The 18542-nt window shown below is 36.9% G+C and overlaps 2 protein-coding genes across 2 annotated transcripts; one reads left to right on the top strand and one right to left on the bottom strand.

The window, feature by feature from the left end:
- Nucleotides 1-3967: 3967 nt before the first annotated feature.
- Nucleotides 3968-9500, bottom strand: poll (polymerase (DNA directed), lambda). The gene is made up of 9 exons (XM_084401784.1): nucleotides 9437-9500; nucleotides 9056-9189; nucleotides 7879-8176; nucleotides 7604-7730; nucleotides 7195-7515; nucleotides 6654-6827; nucleotides 6041-6169; nucleotides 4676-4844; nucleotides 3968-4592 (listed from the first exon to the last, which is right to left on the bottom strand). The coding sequence occupies exons 2-9, from the start codon at nucleotides 9162-9164 to the stop codon at nucleotides 4231-4233; spliced, it is 1689 nt and encodes a 562-aa protein (XP_084257910.1). The 5' UTR covers nucleotides 9165-9189; nucleotides 9437-9500; the 3' UTR covers nucleotides 3968-4230.
- Nucleotides 9501-9693: 193 nt separating this feature from the next.
- Nucleotides 9694-12869, top strand: dpcd (deleted in primary ciliary dyskinesia homolog (mouse)). Its single transcript, XM_084402939.1, has 6 exons — nucleotides 9694-9791; nucleotides 10050-10130; nucleotides 10220-10341; nucleotides 10456-10589; nucleotides 12107-12209; nucleotides 12548-12869. The coding sequence occupies exons 1-6, from the start codon at nucleotides 9728-9730 to the stop codon at nucleotides 12650-12652; spliced, it is 609 nt and encodes a 202-aa protein (XP_084259065.1). The 5' UTR covers nucleotides 9694-9727; the 3' UTR covers nucleotides 12653-12869.
- The last annotated feature ends 5673 nt before the right edge of the window (nucleotides 12870-18542 follow it).

Genomic DNA, 18542 nt, shown 5'->3' with positions numbered 1-18542 from the left:
GAATACTAATAAGAAATATTATTTGTACATAGAAATAATATTTATAAACCACCAGTAGGAGGCGGCAGGCGACCCTCTTAATGAGTGAGTCATTGAGTCATTTATTCAAACGATTCATTCAAACGGCTGATTCATTCAGGAATGAGGCAGTTGTAAATGAATATAATAGGAATTCATTGAATCTTTGACTCAACCGATTCGTTCAAAACACTGAATCATTCGGTTATGAAACACGGTTGAGTTTTCCTTTGAGATGCGCTGTGGAACTATTTTCACTGCTGAAATAGAACAAAAAATGCCAATATTGTGTCTAAAAATTCAACTGCTTTAATATTAATTACTTGTTTATTGAACTGATGGTATTCAGCGCTCTTGGCCGTGTGATGTTGCTTAACTGTATGTTATAAATATAAAAACACATTTTGAATGTTTCATTTGTTTCCAAATTAGGCGCGCAGAACCTTGTTATCGTCAGTAGCCTACATTATATATTATATTAGGCTATTGTATTTACTATCAGTCGCCACTTACACTAAATTAATGCAGAATAGTATTTTTTTGTTATTGATGTTTTAATCAGGCTATTTGTCCGGTCGGGCAAGTAAAATTCTTTCACTTGCCCCTCCAAAAAATCCAAGCGACAAGCGTAAATGTCGAGCCTGTAATATTACATATTACATATTTAAATATAATGTAGGCTACTAATTTCATTATAGCACTCATCAGCCTGCAGTAGCCTATCCAAGACGAAGTTTACTGTAAACAACACAGAGACAGAACAAACTATAGGTCATAGCAGAACTCATGTCTCCATTTGTGTTTAAAATAGTTACAGTTTATAGACTTTAAAAACATTTATCACCACTTGATTAACAAAGTGGAAATGAATTTTAAGAAGTATGTTTCTATCCAGTTGGCTAATGGCTTTTACCGATAAAACAGACACTTTACTCTTGTTCTGAGGACATAGTTTAACCTGCTGTCTTATTTGACTTTTATTTTAATTTGTTTACACAACAGCTCTGGGAAAAAAAAAAAGATAATAAAAGGTTTGGGTTGAACACCAAATTACAAAAATATTATTAGGTGAAAGTGAATAAAGTTCTCTCTCTCTCTCTCTCTCTCTCTCTCTGTGTGTGTGTGTGTGTGTGTGTTCAGTTATAAATATAGCCTATGCTGTGTAAGTTATATACTTTTGAAAATGATAGGCCAATAACTTAAACATTTAACAACCCATATAAATAAATTTTAATGTTTAATATAGAATATAGCATTTACTTAATTTACAATGTAACATTTATTAATTTACTCTAGCAGTTAAGATATCAGTAAAACAAGGCCACAATAAACTAAAGGATTATGGGTAAATCTAATGGTAAGTCTGCTTTAAAAAAATATTACAAGTTCGAACATGGCCAGAATGTGCGCGTTGAGAAACACAGATGTATTTTATGCATCAAGACAAACTGCTTGGGTGTAGAAGAAATATTATAGCGAAATAGAAATTCTTGACAATTCTTATTAAACAACTGCTCACCAGATTGATCCCATTTTTAAACCAAAACTTAAAAAAATAAGGTCTTATGTTTATGTCATATACCATTGTTGTTCCATATAAAGTAATTATGCTTAAAAATCATGGACCATGTCGAAAATGCTTGCTTGTGGAAGGTAGAGCCACAGGAAGCCTCATTTTATCTTGTCTGAGAAGCCATTTCACTAGAATATACATCCCAATATGAAGAAAAGGCCGTCACAACTTCTGTTTGATGTCGACTTCAAACTTTAACAATTCATTCAATAATTCTCTCAATAATTCATTCAATCATTCTCTCTAAATCCTTAAGGTTTCTTGGCTGTCGCTTTGCAACCTGAGGTTTCAGCTCCCTCCACAGATTTTCTATAGGATTATGGTCTGGAGACTGGCTAGACCAGTTCAAGACCTTATGCGCTTCTTCTTGAGCCACTCCTTTATTGCCTGGGCGGTATGTCTTGGTCATTGTCATGCTGGAAGACCCATCCACGACCCATCTTAGTGTTCTGGCTGAGGGAAGGAGGTTCTCGTCCAAGATTTTACGATACACGGCCCCATCCATTAGCCCCTCAATACGGTGAAGTCGTCCTGTACACTTAGCAGAGAAACAGCCCCAGAGCATAATGTTTCCTCCTCCGTGCTTGACTGTGAGGATGGTGTTCTTGGGGTCATAGTCAGCATTTCTCTCCCTCCAAGCACGGCGAGTTCAGTTGATGCCAAAAAGCTCAATTTGGCAAACTTCAGACGGGCTTCTATATGTGCCTTCTTGAGCAGGGGGACCTTGCGGGCGCTGCAGGATTTCAATCCATTGCGGCTTAGTGTGTTACCAATTGTTTGCTTGGTGACTGTGGTCCCAACTGCCTTGAGATCATTAACAAGCTCCTCCCGCGTAGTTCCAGGCTGATCCCTCACCTTTCTCATTATCATCCTAACCTCATGAGGCCAGATCTTGCATGGAGCTCCAGACTGATGGTGATTGATGGTTATTTTGTATTTCTTCCATTTCCGAATAATGGCACCAACAGTTGTCTCCTTCTTACCAAGTTTCTTGCTGATGATCTTGTTGCCCATTCCAGCTTTGTTCAGGTCTACAATCTTGTCCCTGATGTCCTTTGACAGCTCTTTGCTCTTGCCTATGGTGGTGGAGAGGTTGGAATGGAAGATGCAGATTCTGTGGACAGGTGTCTTTTATACACATTATGAGGTGATATTAGGAGTACTTTCTTAAAGTGACAGGACTAATCTGTGTTTCACATGGGCACATAATCAATCTGTGGGAGGCAGAATTCTTGCTGGTTGGTAGGGGATCAAATACTTATTTCACCTGATCAAACGCTAATCAGTTTATAACCTTTATATAATGTGTTTTTTCTGGATTTTTTGGTTGATATTCTGTCTCTATCCGTTAAAATAAACCTACCATAAAAATTATAGACCCTTTATTTCTTTGTAAGTGTGTACACACGGAGTTTGAGACATTTATCTCCCTATTGAAATTGACAAACTTCCTGCTGCCAGTTGGTGGCGCTATGACTTTGACTCACTATAGTCTCGCCCATGTGATCAGCCTGCTACAATGAATGCACAGCTGAAGTTTCATCAAAATATGTCAGTGTATGCAGAAGTTATAACACACTTCCTGTTTCCCTTTTTTAAACGGCCAAACCATTTAAAATATCAAAAATCTGCTTGCAATTTAGCATTCTCAATATCTTGACTTTATGCTGTCTGAGTTTGGTTGCAATCAGATGAATCCCCTAGGAAGAGTATATCAAATTCCAGAGCATGCGTTTTTCAATCAACCCATAATAGTCAACTTCCTGTTGGGCTGGCGTATGACTTAAACTGCTAAAGTTGTTCAGCCCGATGAGATCTATGAGTGTATGAAGTTTGGTTATTGTATGTGAAAAGGGGTGTGTGCTACAGAGCCCCTCAAATACAACCACATAAAAGGGTGCGTCACAGAACCCCCCCATGACAACTTGTGCCCGGCCATCAGATGTCCAACGTGTGTGCAAAGTCTGCAAGAGTTTTTGAGCATGTAAAAGGTCCCAAAAGTGCCCTAAAGTAAAAAAAAATAATAAAAAAATCCTAATGAAAGGAAAAGCCCCTTAGGGCTTGGGCCCTAATGAGTGTTTTTGTGTTATGAGGGAGTCATTTAACTGATTCAAAAAAACAGTCATTTATGATGACCAAGTCAACAAATGTGTCAACAGAACCTTCTAAGAGTCTATAAAGAGTGTTTTCCCCACAAATGAAAAGTAGTTCTAAAATGTCCTCCATTTTGTCAACTACTGGACTTCGGAAAAAATACTATAGAAAAAGTTATCAATACAGCCAAATGTTGAAATTAATAATAAATTTCAATTACGTCCACTTTCGTTCACCAAGATGGCTTCCTCATCCAATTTATTCATGAACGACACCAGTTCATACTTTTTGAAGTGTTTTAATCATTTACATATTTATAGCAGCATAAATCATTATCTTGTTAAAAAATACATCCAATAAAATTTTATTTAAGATCTTTGATGACAATTGATATCAGGATTAAAAATTCCAATTCATCACTATAGAACAACCCTTTATGCACTCCCACATTAAAAATGTGATTACAACAGCATGACTCCATAAAATCATAAGGAGCTCCCATGTAAAACTTGCAGTCACATGCAAAAAATTTGAATCTAGCCTTGTCACCAGTCTCGCTCATGTGGTTCTCTGTATGGTATGCCCAGGTGTTTGAAGACATCCTTCTCTGCCAGTGTGTGTAAAGGAGTTCCCGCCACCAATTTCACGCCACACTGCCGCACGACAGCACAGTTTAGCGAGTGCTCTGATAGGCTCATGTGTTTGGTCTTAGCCAATGCCCTCATTGATCGGTTAAAGTGAGCGGAGCCAGTGAAGTACAGAAGAGAACATGCAAATTCAGCATAGGGCACTACAATGATGTCTAGGCGTCTGTGGCGCTGTGAAGGGCCTGGAAGCCGGCAGATGCCCATGTACTTCTTCTGCTCACCGTTCTCCTCATGGCTAACAAGGTCTTCTGTCAGGAAACCTGGATGGTAAAATAAATATCAAATAAGGGTTTATTGAATCAGTCTAAATTATTCTACATTTCACTGTAATATCACAGCATACCGCTCTGATGGAGGAAGTGCAACACTTTGCTGAAAACACCCTTGTGCGATACTCCATCAGGGTGAGTGATGAGAACGTCCACATCTCCACACGTGGTCTTGCCCCTGCGGTATGAGCCACACGCCATAACCACCAGCTTTGTGTCCACACTGTGAGCTGCCTCCTCCACCTGTCAATCACAAAAATATTCATGTTTTTAAGTTGTATAATTTATATTGTTCATATGTAAAAAAATATATATAATTTATGTAATTTATACAGTATACACTACTATTTAAAAGTTTAGTAAAAAAAAATGTATTACTACTTTTATTCAGCAAGCATACATTCAATTGATCAAAAGTGAAAGTAAAGACTTTCACATTGTCACAAAAAAAATTCAAAGAATTTTCGAAGGAAAAAAATGTTTAAGCAGAACAGAAATGTTTTCAACATTTATAATAATAGGAAATGATTTCTGAAGGTTCATGTGACACTGAAGACTAGAGAAATGATGCTGAAAATTCAGCTTTGCCACCACAAAAAAAAAAAGTGTTATATTGTTAAATATATATATAAATATATAAATAAATAAATAAATATATATATATATATATATATATATATATATATATATATATATATATATATATATATATATATATATAAAATGTTAAATTGTAATAATATTTCAAAATATTAGTTTTACTATATTTGATCAAATATGCCATAATTATTATTATTTTTTTAAACAAAACAAAAAAACTTGCACATTTGTCCGTTTAAGCAGTGTTCCAAGGACATGGTGATTAAAAAGTACCCATGCTTATTTGTACCTAGCATTCAGGCAATTTGGAGCTGAAACGCTGAGAGCACATACGTTTAAATGCTCTACATATCATTCTGTCAAGCTAGGACAGCACATGCTGCACTCATCTGCCCTTTTTATCTATCAGGTCGGTCTGTTAAGAGGAAAACGGGCTGTTCCAAGCAAAAGTAAGAAAACAATTTCCTTGGGCCAAAGACTCCGTAAGGGAGCTCGGTAGCTTCTGACTTATGACGCGCCAGCTTTCAAGGACTCCCACTCTTCCTATGGGATGACAGACTCACTAACAATCTCTGTTATGTCCATCAGCCAACAGAGAAAGATTGACAGTATTGCTGCTGCCAATGCAAAATAGTTTTTTTTTTTTTTAACCTGCTTGTGCTTTAGAAATTCAGTTTTATTATTTACTGCTTTGAAAATCAAGTAGATACATTCTTGTTCTTCACAACCGGATGCTGTTGTTATGGATAGAAGGAACAAAGGAAATCCCTCTGTTAAATTGCTTGGTTATAGCCATTTTCTTTTACTACAGGCCATTTGAAAATAAGGTCTGTACAAACCTTTTTCTCGATCGCATTTGCTTCACTTCTCGGCATCCGCTCGAGGAGATCATCATAGTGCTTTAGTCCGATCCTTAGAGTGTGATTCAAAACTGCCTTAGTGCGAATATCCTCCAGTGTGCGAAATCCCTGATAATAAAATAAATCCAATCATCCATTAAAACTTAAACGTAATGGTTGTTTCTTAATATTATTGAAAACTGTATGTTCCACAGAGTACAAAGCTGCTGTAAATGTTCTGCACTACTAGTAACACCAAATATTCCCCATCTAATTTGTGTATAAGTGCACAGTGCATTATTGGGACACAACTATAGCCTTTTTTTTCCAAGGGCTGTCATAAATCGTGACCACATTGTACCAATTCATTCCCTCGGTTTAGTTAAATTTGTACAACTTGACCACAATTTAAATAAAACAAGAGAACAAAATAATAAATTGTGGGGATGAACTCTTAATTCAATATCTTTCTCTGTCATGTGTGGGCTCCATATAATTTAGAATGATAATGTTGCGTTACCACAGTGGCACCTGACATACAAATGCACATTTTTTTACATAATAAGATTAATATCAAACAGTGAACTACAGTTTCCTTGTATAACAGTCTTACTTGTTGATACCACATCTGTGCAGTCTTGGCCCCAGCACCCCAGATGTTAGTGAACATTTCAAGAACAGGTACTTCCTCCCCAATGTGATCCAGTTTACGCAAGTGTCCACTTTCCATGATTTCCATGATCTTGTCTGCCATGCGTTTACCAATGCCTGGAATTTTACATGCTTCCTATAAATAGAAGGGGTAAAAAGCATGTTTATGTGGAAGTTACTGTTTTTTTTACTTAAATAATTATTAAAAGATGCCATATTATGCCCTTTTACAAAGTCTTGATTTAGTTTTTGGGGTCTACTAGAATAGGCTTTCATTCTTTAATGTTCAAAACGTTTGCAGATCTTTTTCATGCTCAACATGCATTACATATTAAACATACAAAATGTTAAAAAGCAAAATAAGTATTTTATTATTACTAAATTAATTACGGTTGCACGCTTGAAACTACCTTTGCAACAGCAACTATATGTGTTCCTAACACAAATAAGCACCTCCATGAACCCTAAAACCTCTGAGGACTCAATTGCGTATCTGAACTGACCTCATATGAAGTGATGGGCTTGTGGTAGCTTTTAAGGGCATTGATTGCTTTAGAGTAGCCCAGAGCTCTCCATTTATCGCCCTTGTGTGTATAAGCTTTTGCCAGCGGCTCCAGTTTGTCAGTAATGTGCTTGTTATGGTTCTCCACTTTAGTCGTGGATGGTTGGGAACAGACCCACTTCCCAGACAAAACCGGATTCACTGCCAAACTCTGGCTCTGGTCTTGGTTACTCTCAGATGGGTGAACGCCACTGATCAAGGCCTCCAGATCATTCTGAGATACACCATCTTCCTCATGGTGCTCTTCCTGAATATCTGGCACCTGTGGAATGAGTCATATTAAATGCACTGCATAAGGGAAAAAAATCTGTATGGATCTTACAATAACCTCCCATCCTTCCCTTTCTTACCGTCTCTGTGGGATTTTCTTGAGGATCCTGATTTTTAAGGATTTTCGAAGGATCCTGAGCTACTGCTACTTGTGGAACTGGGCTGACTTCTGTCTCATTGAACTTCTCAGAAGGGGCAACTGTGGGACTGAGCACATGTACATTGCTTCAGAATAAACATTTACAAATGTATTCAAAAGTCAAACAACAAGTGTCTAAATATAAATCCACTTATGCAAATTTCTTAAAACCACAGGCAATGCCACTGCAATTGAGTCTAGTCTACAGTGCCCTACCTCTCAGGAGGAAGGAGGCTGTAGTCTTCAGGGGCTAGTAATCTTTTCTCACTAATGCAGGAACTTAACCAAGTGCATTTGACCAGTTGAACAGCAGAGGGCAGTCTTTCCACTTTCAGAAGCCTCAGAGCTCTATTACAATCGACTGAATCATCCACCACAATGTGTGTGCAGCTGGGAGAGAATGTGGACACTACCTGTCCTCCATTCTGGGTGATCTGTCGATGGAATATATCACACCTGGCTTTCCCTATACCAGCTGGAACTATGTATATTGTGTCTCCTTGGAATAATGTACCTAAGAAAAAGATGCAGACATTTAAAACATAACCACTACTAGTACTCATACCAGATTGGGCTGACTGACGCAGGTTGAGAGGAGCAGGAAGTTAAGCTTTAATAATATACATAACTATGATACTCATTTATAGGAATTAGCAGGTTGAAATTGTTTCAGAAGATTCATATATTAGAATAGAAGTTCTGGCAGGTCACATCATTCAAGCTTGCATCAGCTGACTCTCAGCTGATCCACGTCTACCTATAGGAATATGATGCCTATCACCGCATCCCTATATATAAGGCCCACACAGTATTATCAACAGCTTTATAGTGTTGCTCAGTAGCTAACTACCCTCCCCCAACCCCAGCTCCACATCTCTTCCAGTCAGGACCTGGCCTTCTGATATTCCTCTTCGAATCAGACTGTCATTAAGAATGTTATTGATATGGATGGGCAGTGAGTTCTTGTCCAGAACAAAAACATATACAGTCAATACAAACTGTATTCTAATTGTCAATCATCTTTGACGTTAGTGGTCCTGACAGAACTACTTGTTCTAGTTGCTTTGGTAGGTCAGTTGGTTGATTTCTAAACAAATCCAATGTCTATGGAAATAGGGAAATTCTATTGGTTTTTTTTGTTGTTGTTTTTTTTGCATAATGGTGATTTTCATTAAAACTAATTCATGGTAACATCCTAAACCATAAAATGACAGTCAAATTAAAAGGAACAGCACTTCACCACTCAAACAAAAATACATAATTCAGTGGAAGAAATAGAAGGATAGCCTATCTATTTGTCAAAATATTTACATTAAGTGAAATATGGAGCTTCAATCTCTCAAACAGTCCTTGTTGCTTTACTCAAGTGTACTTCGAAGGGTGAATTATGAACCTGTTATTGGTTTAGCGGGTGTCCGCTTGTGGGGAGGCGCGTCCTTCTGATCATTCGGCCTGGGTCTCTTTACTTTAGGGAAGGCTTTCAGGATACCATGACCTTCCATTCCGGCCAGGGTAGGGAAAGGAGCCCTAAAAACAAAATGATTGGGATCAGCAGGCTTCAAATATCTACAGAAATACACAGATCGAACCTACAGAAGGGTGTTAGCACTGGCAGAAATACTATCCGAAGATTCCATAAGACTAATGTCCTCATATAGGCAACCAGAGCAGCAAGCGAATAAACGGATTGCTGTGTTTTAAAACATACATTAAACATTATAAATCTTTAAAGGCACAACAACTTATAATAATGACTTAAACACCCCATACTTACCCCTTCAAGCTCCTCTTTCTAGGAACAACACAACACACGAGTGTTTTAGACGGATCAACTTCCGGGTCATAGTCAACACTAGCGTTTGCGTTTTAAAAAAAAATTAAACATTTTAAATTATACTTTGCTTTTGTACTTAATTGTAATACTTTTCATAGTTATAGTTACATATTTCATTGTATATACATATTGTAAATGCATTAAAGATACGAAATATATTGTTTGAGAAATAGCTGTTGCCTTGGCAACTTCAGGCGTGGGATTGTTTGAGGAAATGATAGCGCATGAAGCATGGCTGTTCAACACTGGGCAGATGCGCTTAGGAAAGCCAAGAAAACTGCCTTAATATCGGATGGTGCGCATATATATTCTGTATTATTTTTTGATTTGCTATTTTGTATGTGTATTTATGCTGGCAGTCTTGCTAATAGTCTTGCTAATACGTGTGATAAGTCGAATACATTTGCTACAGGCTAATAATAGTATTGGAATCTATGCAAAATATCATAAAATAACTGTTAAAAGAATGTTTTATTTATTTTAAAGCGTGAATATTGTTCGATGTAAAGTAAAGTATGAATTGAGAGACTCTTTCATATGCCTTTCTCATTAGGGAAAAGGAAAGCTCATTATATGTTTGAGGATGGAAATGAGATGTCTGAGGAGTATGACCTGAAAACTGACGAACTTGTCTGTAAGTGATCTTTTTTTTTTTTTTTTTTGTTTAATTGATTCTCATACTAATTTAGATTTGTATATTATAATCATTCCATCTTTATTCAGTGCGAAAGTGGCGACATAAGACCAATTTTGGAGGGCAGGGGCAGTGGACATGGGAAGTTGGTGAAACAAATCCAAACGACATTAACGTTACCTCTGATTTAATAAAAGAGAACAGTTCAAATGTAAGGTTTCCTTTCATTTTTCATTATGTGTAAATGACAGTGTTTTGATATTGATGTGTGCTAGGCACCTGTTTTGTTATCTAAGTGTTTTTTTGTTTGTTTTTATGCCCACAGCCTTTGTTCATGCGTAAGGACACAAAAGCCAGTTTCCAATGGAGGATCCGTAATATCTCTTATCCTGTTGAAGTCTACAGTGTGTCAGCAGAGCCGACGGAAAGATGTTGTGTCATTCGAACCTCCAACAAAAAGTGAGTTCTTTAAAATTGATGCAAGTAGGAGGCTTTACATTGCTAAACCATTTAAAAGTCAACTAGTCTTGATTGTGGAATATGAAAGGAGTGTTTTAAGTAATTTAGTGTTTATTGGCTGTATTGTAATATGTCTTCATGTTGTCTGACTGAAATTGGGCAAAGTATTACATTTTGTGTTAAAGTAGGTAGTGTATATATGAAGACTTCAGATGCAAAAGCCTCTAAGTGCCATCTGAAATTTTCTTCTAGAATGATCTTTTTTATCAAGCTTGTATATTTAAGTTCAGTAATTTATATATATATATATATATATATATATATATATATATATATATATATATATATATATATATATATATATATATATACTTTAACATATAATTTATTTCTGTGGCCAAAGCTGAATTTTCATAAATTCTCCAGTCTTCAGTGTCACATGATCCTTCAGAAATAATTATAATATGCCGATTTGATACTCAGTTGTTATCAATGTTGGAAACTGTTGTGCTTCTTAATATTTTTTTGGAACCTGTGATATGTTTTTCAGGATTCTTTGATGAATAAAAAGTAAAAAATAACAGCATTTTTTCAAATAGAACGTTTTTCTAACAATAGAAATCTTTACAATAATTTTTTACCTTGTTGAATAAAAGTATTAAAGAAAAACGACTGACCCCAAACGTTTGAACGGTAGTGTAAATTGTTTCAAAAGATTTCTATTTTAAATAAATGCTGTTCTTTTAAAAAAATATTTTTATTCATCAAAGAATGCTGAAAAAAGGTTATAAAAAAATATATTAAGCAGCAACTGTTTCCAACATTGATAATAAATCTGCATATTAGAATGATTTCTGAAGGATCATGTGACATTGAAGACTGGAGTAATGGCTGATTAAAATTCAGCTTTGCATCACGTAAATACATTTTATTTTTTAGTATATTTATTATTATTGTTATATTAAAATAGAAACCCATCATTTTAAATGGTAGAATACTACTGTTTTTTTTCTCTATATATTTTTGATCAAATAAATGCAGCCTTGATGAGCACAAGAGACTTCTCTCAAAAGCATAAGTTTGTAAACATGTTCATGTAGGCATTTATCTTCACTTTAGAGAAATACAATCATAATATCATATCAAATCAAATTAGTCAACTTCTGCTTATAAATTCAGGATTACCTAGTGAAAAGCAGTGTTATTTTAGTATCATATAGTATACTATTATAGTTCTATAGTATCAGGTTTTTTTCCATCCATTTTTAGACAAGCAGAAATATGTTTTTTTATATTTTAAGTTAAAGTGTATAGCATTTCAAGTAATGTAAATGTTTTTTATGGTTTTAGTTTCAATTTTAGTTAGCCACAGTAACCCTGGTGAAAAGTGTGTTGAAAAGTTAATTGTGTAGTTGCAAAATCCCTGCAGTAACCCTATAGGTGGCACTGTTGATCTAGATGGAAGATGGATGGCTGGCCATGAGAAACATTCTCTTGTTCATCTCCTCATTTCCCAGGTACTATAAGAAGTTCAGTATTCCAGATCTCGACCGTTGCCAGCTGCCTTTGGAGAGCGCAGCCTTGAGTTTTACCCACGCCAACAACACTTTAATCATCAACGTGAGTGAACTCTCACCGCTAGTCTCACTTAATTACTTTCTCTAAGCTCTTTCTGTATTGTAAGGTATGTATTCACAGTTTTTTTCCGCATCACGTAGAGGAACTTTCCCTTTTGCGTGGATCTGGGACCAGGTTGCCAAAACCCTAATCCCCACTAAGAGAGCACACAATTCTGGTCTCAGATCATCAAAAGGGCAACTATGCCGTCACTTTTTATTGGTTCACCTAAGTAGAGAAGGTTGAACTGAACTGCTCTCACCTCTGTTGTCTGCTCCAGTACTCAGCTGTTCCGTCCAGCAATGGATTTTTATATGGAGTTTCTCTCGCTTTTGTTGTAGTACAAGAAGCCCAAAGAGATTTTAACACTGGAACAGGAGCTGCTTGTGGAACTGAAGAAACTGAAGGGGACAAGTGAAGGAGATATTGACTGTAAAACTCAGTGAACTGCTGTGGATCCGGAGCCTTTGCGTCATTGTATTTTTCTGGAAGCGTTTCTGCACATTCACTTCAGCTCTGTGTCTCACATTGGCATGTTTCTGTCAGCCTTGTGCATCCAAGCAACTCGCTTTCATTGTGTGCTCTTTTTCATGTAAAATTTCAAATGGTGTTCTGAATGATGTTCCTCCAACTGTTCTTTGTTAAATAATGCGTTCTCTGACTAAAATAAAATAAAATTATTATAAGAAGTTTGTTTTATTCCAGCTATTTCCACTATACTGTAACTTAAAAAATGTAACCCACCAATGTGTTGTGAGATAAATCATCATTTAGTAAACACTGTTTGTACATTTAGGCAAGGTATGTTTATACAGTACATGTCATATAGTAATTCAAATTGAACATAAAGTACTTCAAAAACATAAAATAATTATAGCAGATGCATAAGAATTAAAAATAAATACTGACTAAAAAAGAAATCAGGAAACATACATAAATAGATAATAAACAGAGCAATTCCAATAGGGTCCTCACACCATCGGTGCTCGGGCCCTAATGATACAGTGCAATCGGCTAAGTGCTCATTCAGTAAATGCATCAAATTCATAAACTGACAACTTGTGCATCTAGCAGTTGCATCATATTTCTATAACATGAAGGTCATTGAACTTCAGTTTCCATATACTGCCATCTCCACTCATCAGTTTCCTTGAAGTGCATCGTGGGAAAATTAAACATTTCATTTATCTTGGTTCCCTGATTTGATCTGTATTCATCTCATGTTTATGGATGATGTTTGGCATGCACCACAGTACTGTTTGTGTTTCTACTGTAAATAGAATACTACAAACTCAAACTCTTTGTTGGCTTAAGCCAAGGGAGAGACAAAACAATACCATGTCGAATATACGGTTTCTGACTCTGGTGACTCTTCGCTTCTGATTCCTAGTCTACAGTTTTTGTGCCAAACCAAGAGACTGTATGCATAAAACAGGCACTAAACCACAAGTCTTTCTCACTATTGTGTATAACGGCCTCTGAGGATGTTGTTTTCTGCCCTGGAATTCACCAGCCAGGGTTCACGGCTGACACTGCAGTCTCTTGGTTTGGGTTTTAACATGGAACATTTTTTTTATATTTTAGAATGGCAAAGGTGGAAAATATGGCAGATGGCATCAGTTGACTTAACTTAAAAAAAGTGATAAACTTCACGCGTAATTGAAAAAATTAAGTTATGTGAACTTGACAGTTTATTTACTAATTATTGTAAGGCAAATGGTTTCCTTACTTTTTTAGGTTAAGGCAACTGATCACTTTTAATGCATGTTAATTAATTCGTCTGTATTATTTAAGTTGTAAAGCTCGTTTTGGGTTTACAACATTATACAAATTGTAAGCTTTATTATACACATTCACACTAAAACATGTTAACATGCATTATTTACATTTTGTTTTGAGTATTTCAACTTTTTTACGAATTTGCCCCATTTTAATTTAAGTTTTGTGGTAATCAACATTACGCCGTGCACAAGTGCTGCCAATTAACGTCGAGATGTGATGAAAGTAGTGACAGATCTTTTCTTCTTAAAAAAAAGAGAAAGAAATATAGGGAGAACTGGTTCAATCCATCAGTTGTTGATTAGATAGAGGCAGATCTAAATGAGAGCTTGTAAATATAAGAAAGGGACAGATTTTAAACAGACTAAATGACTGGAGACATACATCACCAGTAAGAAGTCTCATTTTACTGGAAGATTAAGTTATGACATTTTGATTAAAAAGGAGGAATAGAATATATATACATATTCATGGATGAATTGCTAAGATCAACATGCATTAAGAAAATAGATAGGGTGAATTTCCATTCATGTCAACTTTACCTTGCATTAAAACCTTAAAATATTCATTTAATGGCTAAACGTAAGCTTGTTGTCAAGTTCTGTTGGTTTAGTTTCATTTTCATGGACTTTTAGTTTATTTCTCTTCAGTTACTTGTTCCCTTTGTTCTAGTTTTCCACCAGTCTTTAGTTATACAATGGACACTCATGCAATCAAAACACCTGTTTGCCATCTAGTTTGTTATCATTGTATATTTAAGTTCCTCCTTACATTCAGGTTATTGTCTGTACTTTGCACTCTGTTTTGTGGTGTTTGCTCATTTCTGCATTACCTGCATGCTTTTGAGTTATTTAATAAAATAAAATAATATTTAATTGGCTTTTTCTTTTTCCTTTTGACTTCATCATTGGACTGAAACTTTACACTCGTAAAGCTATAGTTTTCAATTTCTGTATAAGCCCAGGACTGATAGAGATACTGATTTAGCCTAAGTCTATGTTTAACATGTATCTGTGCATCAAGATCAGTGTTTTGATTAAAGACCCTACCTTTAATTAATTGTATAAGCATTCACTATAAAGTTATACATGTGAAGATCCAAGGTTTTTTAAAGCAGTGAACTGTGACCTGCTTAAATATTCAACATCCCATGACACACCATGGAACCTAATTTCTGGCAACACTCTTCTGGTGATGGTGACGGTAGCAACCTTTGGGACATGCCATTGACATGAGCTGTCAGAATGATTTAAAACATACTGACCTTTCACCAGAATCTGCAGCTTTTGCAGTGTGTTAACCTCTCATCGTAACGGCCTCGTATTGACCACAGAGAGACGGAAACCATTGTGCATCATTACACTCGTGTGTTGACAAGCAGTGCCGCGAGCCAAACATCTGCACACATCATTGAAACCTTCTAGGAGCAGAGCAAGAGTCCTGGCGCTGTCTTCACCCCTTCTTGCACTGCCCAAAGATGGTTCGCTCCAGTTCACAGCAATATGAGATTCCAGATTCATCCAATACCAAATGTCCAGGGGAGATTGTTGGCCTGAGGTCTGTGAAAAATTATTTAGAAATGTCTTACATGGAAAGAATCAGATGTCTATGGGTTAACTGCTACCGAGAGAGATTCTTATAGTTCCACCAGTCCTGTTTTCTTAGAGGTACCGGCTCTTCTGACAGACTGGTGACCAGTGGTCTGGACTTTTGGCAGATGTTGACTGTTATCTGTAAGTCAGAGCGGATACAATGGGTCCTACAGGAGCGATCTGCAATGCCATTAGCATTTTGGAGCGAGTTATTGATTACTGATACTTTAGCAATGCAGGTTTTTCTTAAAAACTGGGTGGTGGTCAGCATTTGCATTGTTTTGTTTTTACATTGTTTGACTCAAGTTTCCAGACCTTTGACTGGATGTCTGGTCCATATTACAGCTTATTCTTGTAAGGCCTATAGCAGCTTGACTGACATGTAAAGCAATCAATCACAGTTAGCCTTTTTGAATTCCCGCTTCCATTAGGTCAATGTGTTTTGTAAAGGTTTCTATGAGTACGCTCAAGGTATTTTCACTTTTTATTCTATGAGATAAAATACATTAATAATACCCCACTCATGTTTATTATATAAGAGATTTCTAACAAGTGGCTAAATGTGACTGGATTTTACTAAACAACCTTTACTGGATTTTTGCCCAGATTTGCAGTCTGGAGTTGATGCTAATTGCCAAAAATCAGAGTCAGTCTGCAGGTTTTGGGCAGTCAGAGAACAGAAAATTGTGTATAATATGATGGGCACAGTGATTCCATCCAGTCTAGAGGATTTCAAACATGTTTTAGAACACATATTGTTTAATTAGTTGTGTGTCTATGCGTTTAGCTTGTTGTGTTCAGAAGAATGTAAAACTGGTGTGATCGTTTAGTGCATGATGTCCAGTTTTTCTCTGTAACTTTACAGGAACATGTGTGATGCTTAGTGTTTTATAATCTGTTCACATATTAAAAGTTGTGCAGTGTAAACATTGAATGTTTTATAATACCTGCATCATATGATACCTTGTATAATACTAACATCAAATTTGTAGCAATGTCAATGCCAGCAATGTCTGGTTTATATACTGGTATGTATTTATTTTGATATTTTTTTACGGATATTGTATGAAAAACTCTAACTTAGGAAATGTATGGTTAATAAGCGCACACAAAAACATTTCCCCTTTAAAATACAAAAATGAAGTCTAATTCTTTGAACGATGCAGGCATAGCATTAGCCTATAGTGGTATTTTGACAAGACCAGAACAAAGCACCAATTTAAATAGTTTTAGTAGGTCAATAAAATGCTTTTCTAGATGCTTTTCTACCACAACATGGCTCTGCAGATGGAAGCAGTCCAAGGGCCAACCGACAAATCAGAAGTCCTGGGAAAAGGCGACAGGGCGAAGAGCTCAGCGCTGTGATTTTTGTTCAGTGTCTCTTCTTCCCATTCTCCCTCCCCATCCTGAGGCCTCAATGGTCATGCTCAACTGCCTCAACAGAGAGACACTCTTTTTTGGCCCTTTTCATTCGTCTGTGCCCCTCTTTGCCTCTTCCCAGCCATTTGCCCTCTTTCAGCCCCTCTCGCCCACATCTCAACCCATAACACCCCCCGAAACGTTTTCTCTCCCCCCGAGTCGCTCTTGGTTTCTCTCTCGCCCGCCCTCACCCCCTCTGTGTGACTGGGCTTCCTTTTTTGATAGCTGACCCCTCCTTGTGTTATTATTCAGGTCCACCATTGTATAACATGTTTCTTTTCTACGGCGCCTACAAAGGCAGCATTTGATCAGAGGGTTACGGTGTGCGGGTCGCAGAAATGCAACTACACGGTGGTAACCTTTGTTTGGGACAGCAATGGTGGGTTGACCTCATCTCTTCTAAAGCAAAAGGCCCAAGCTATTCAAAGGCCCAGTCTCACTTGCTGAGCACATTCAATCGAGACCGGCCTGTCACAGATATTGCCTCACAGTTATCTGAGGCTCAGGCCTCTTTTTCTGGGAGTTCGACTGCTGGGCCAAAAACATAACAACAGCTATACGGTCCTGGAGGTATACCTCTTGAATAGACCCGAGCATGCCCTTGAGGTTTCTCTCAGGCTGCTGTTGTTGTCAACTGAATAAGCCTGACTCTGAAAGAAACTGGCTCCCAATTTGGCCGACTTGTGTTCCTGGAGGCCTTCGACTTTAACCCACACTTGTCGTGTTCGTGTTCTTGATGCGCCCACACACATACAGTGTGATCTATGAGAGAGCGAGAATTCAACCCGCCAGCTAATGATCGCTGACTCCTTCAAAGCAAATTCAGCGTAGAAGCGCATCTCAAAGGAGTCGAATCAATCACAGTCCGAATTTAAAGTTCCCACAAAAGACGTTTAGGGAGTCAATGAATCACACACCATATAAACTTGTTAAATCAATACTTTTACATGAATTTAATACACGCTCTAAAATAAATATTTCCACTTTTTGAAGTATCTTACAATCTTCCAATAAAAATATATAGTCATGTACAAACAATAAAGATGCTTTTTGATAATGTCACTACACATCATGGAATCTGTGTGTATCTGCATATTTTTGAGATTATCAGTAGCTGCCATGTTCACTGTCAGAAAAAAATGTGCAAAAACAGTACCCTTAATTGGTCAGCTTACCTTAGAGTAGTGATATATACCCTTTAAGGGGTAAATGAGGTCCAAAGTTGTCCCTTTAAAGGGGTCCTATTATGTCCTTTTACGAAGTCTTGATTTTGTTTTTGGGGTGTACTAGAATATGCTTTCATGGTTGATTGTTCAAAAAACACATTATTTTTCTCATATGTTACAAATTGTATATTTCGAACGCATCATTAGTTCCAGTTTCGATGAAGCCTCTCCTTCCGAAATACAAAATGTGCTGTGATTGGTTAGATGGCCCAGTGTGTTGTGTTCGGGAAATCTCACGCACCTTACCATAATCGCGAGTTTCATCTGCTCAGGTGTAAATATTAAGGATGGTGTCAATTTCAAGTCTGATTCAGACTTAA

Source organism: Rutilus rutilus (assembly GCF_951802725.1).
Source record: "Rutilus rutilus genome assembly, chromosome: 2".
In the NCBI taxonomy this organism is placed as follows: domain Eukaryota; kingdom Metazoa; phylum Chordata; class Actinopteri; order Cypriniformes; family Leuciscidae; genus Rutilus; species Rutilus rutilus.
This window is presented reverse-complemented; position numbering and strand designations above follow the sequence as displayed.

Bases quoted from the DNA above. Each gene is read 5' to 3' on its own strand.
- poll (XM_084401784.1), bottom strand. From the start codon at position 9,164: ATGGAAGGTCATGGTATCCTGAAAGCCTTCCCTAAAGTAAAGAGACCC. The intron at 8,177-9,055 runs GTTCATAATTCA...TCTTTTTCTTAG, and splicing joins ACCCGCTAAACCAATAACAG to GTACATTATTCCAAGGAGAC. The intron at 4,845-6,040 runs GTTTGTACAGAC...TGTGATTGACAG, and splicing joins CAAATGCGATCGAGAAAAAG to GTGGAGGAGGCAGCTCACAG.
- dpcd (XM_084402939.1), top strand. From the start codon at position 9,728: ATGGCTGTTCAACACTGGGCAGATGCGCTTAGGAAAGCCAAGAAAACT. The intron at 9,792-10,049 runs GTGCGCATATAT...CTTTCTCATTAG, and splicing joins AACTGCCTTAATATCGGATG to GGAAAAGGAAAGCTCATTAT. The intron at 10,590-12,106 runs GTGAGTTCTTTA...CTCATTTCCCAG, and splicing joins ATTCGAACCTCCAACAAAAA to GTACTATAAGAAGTTCAGTA.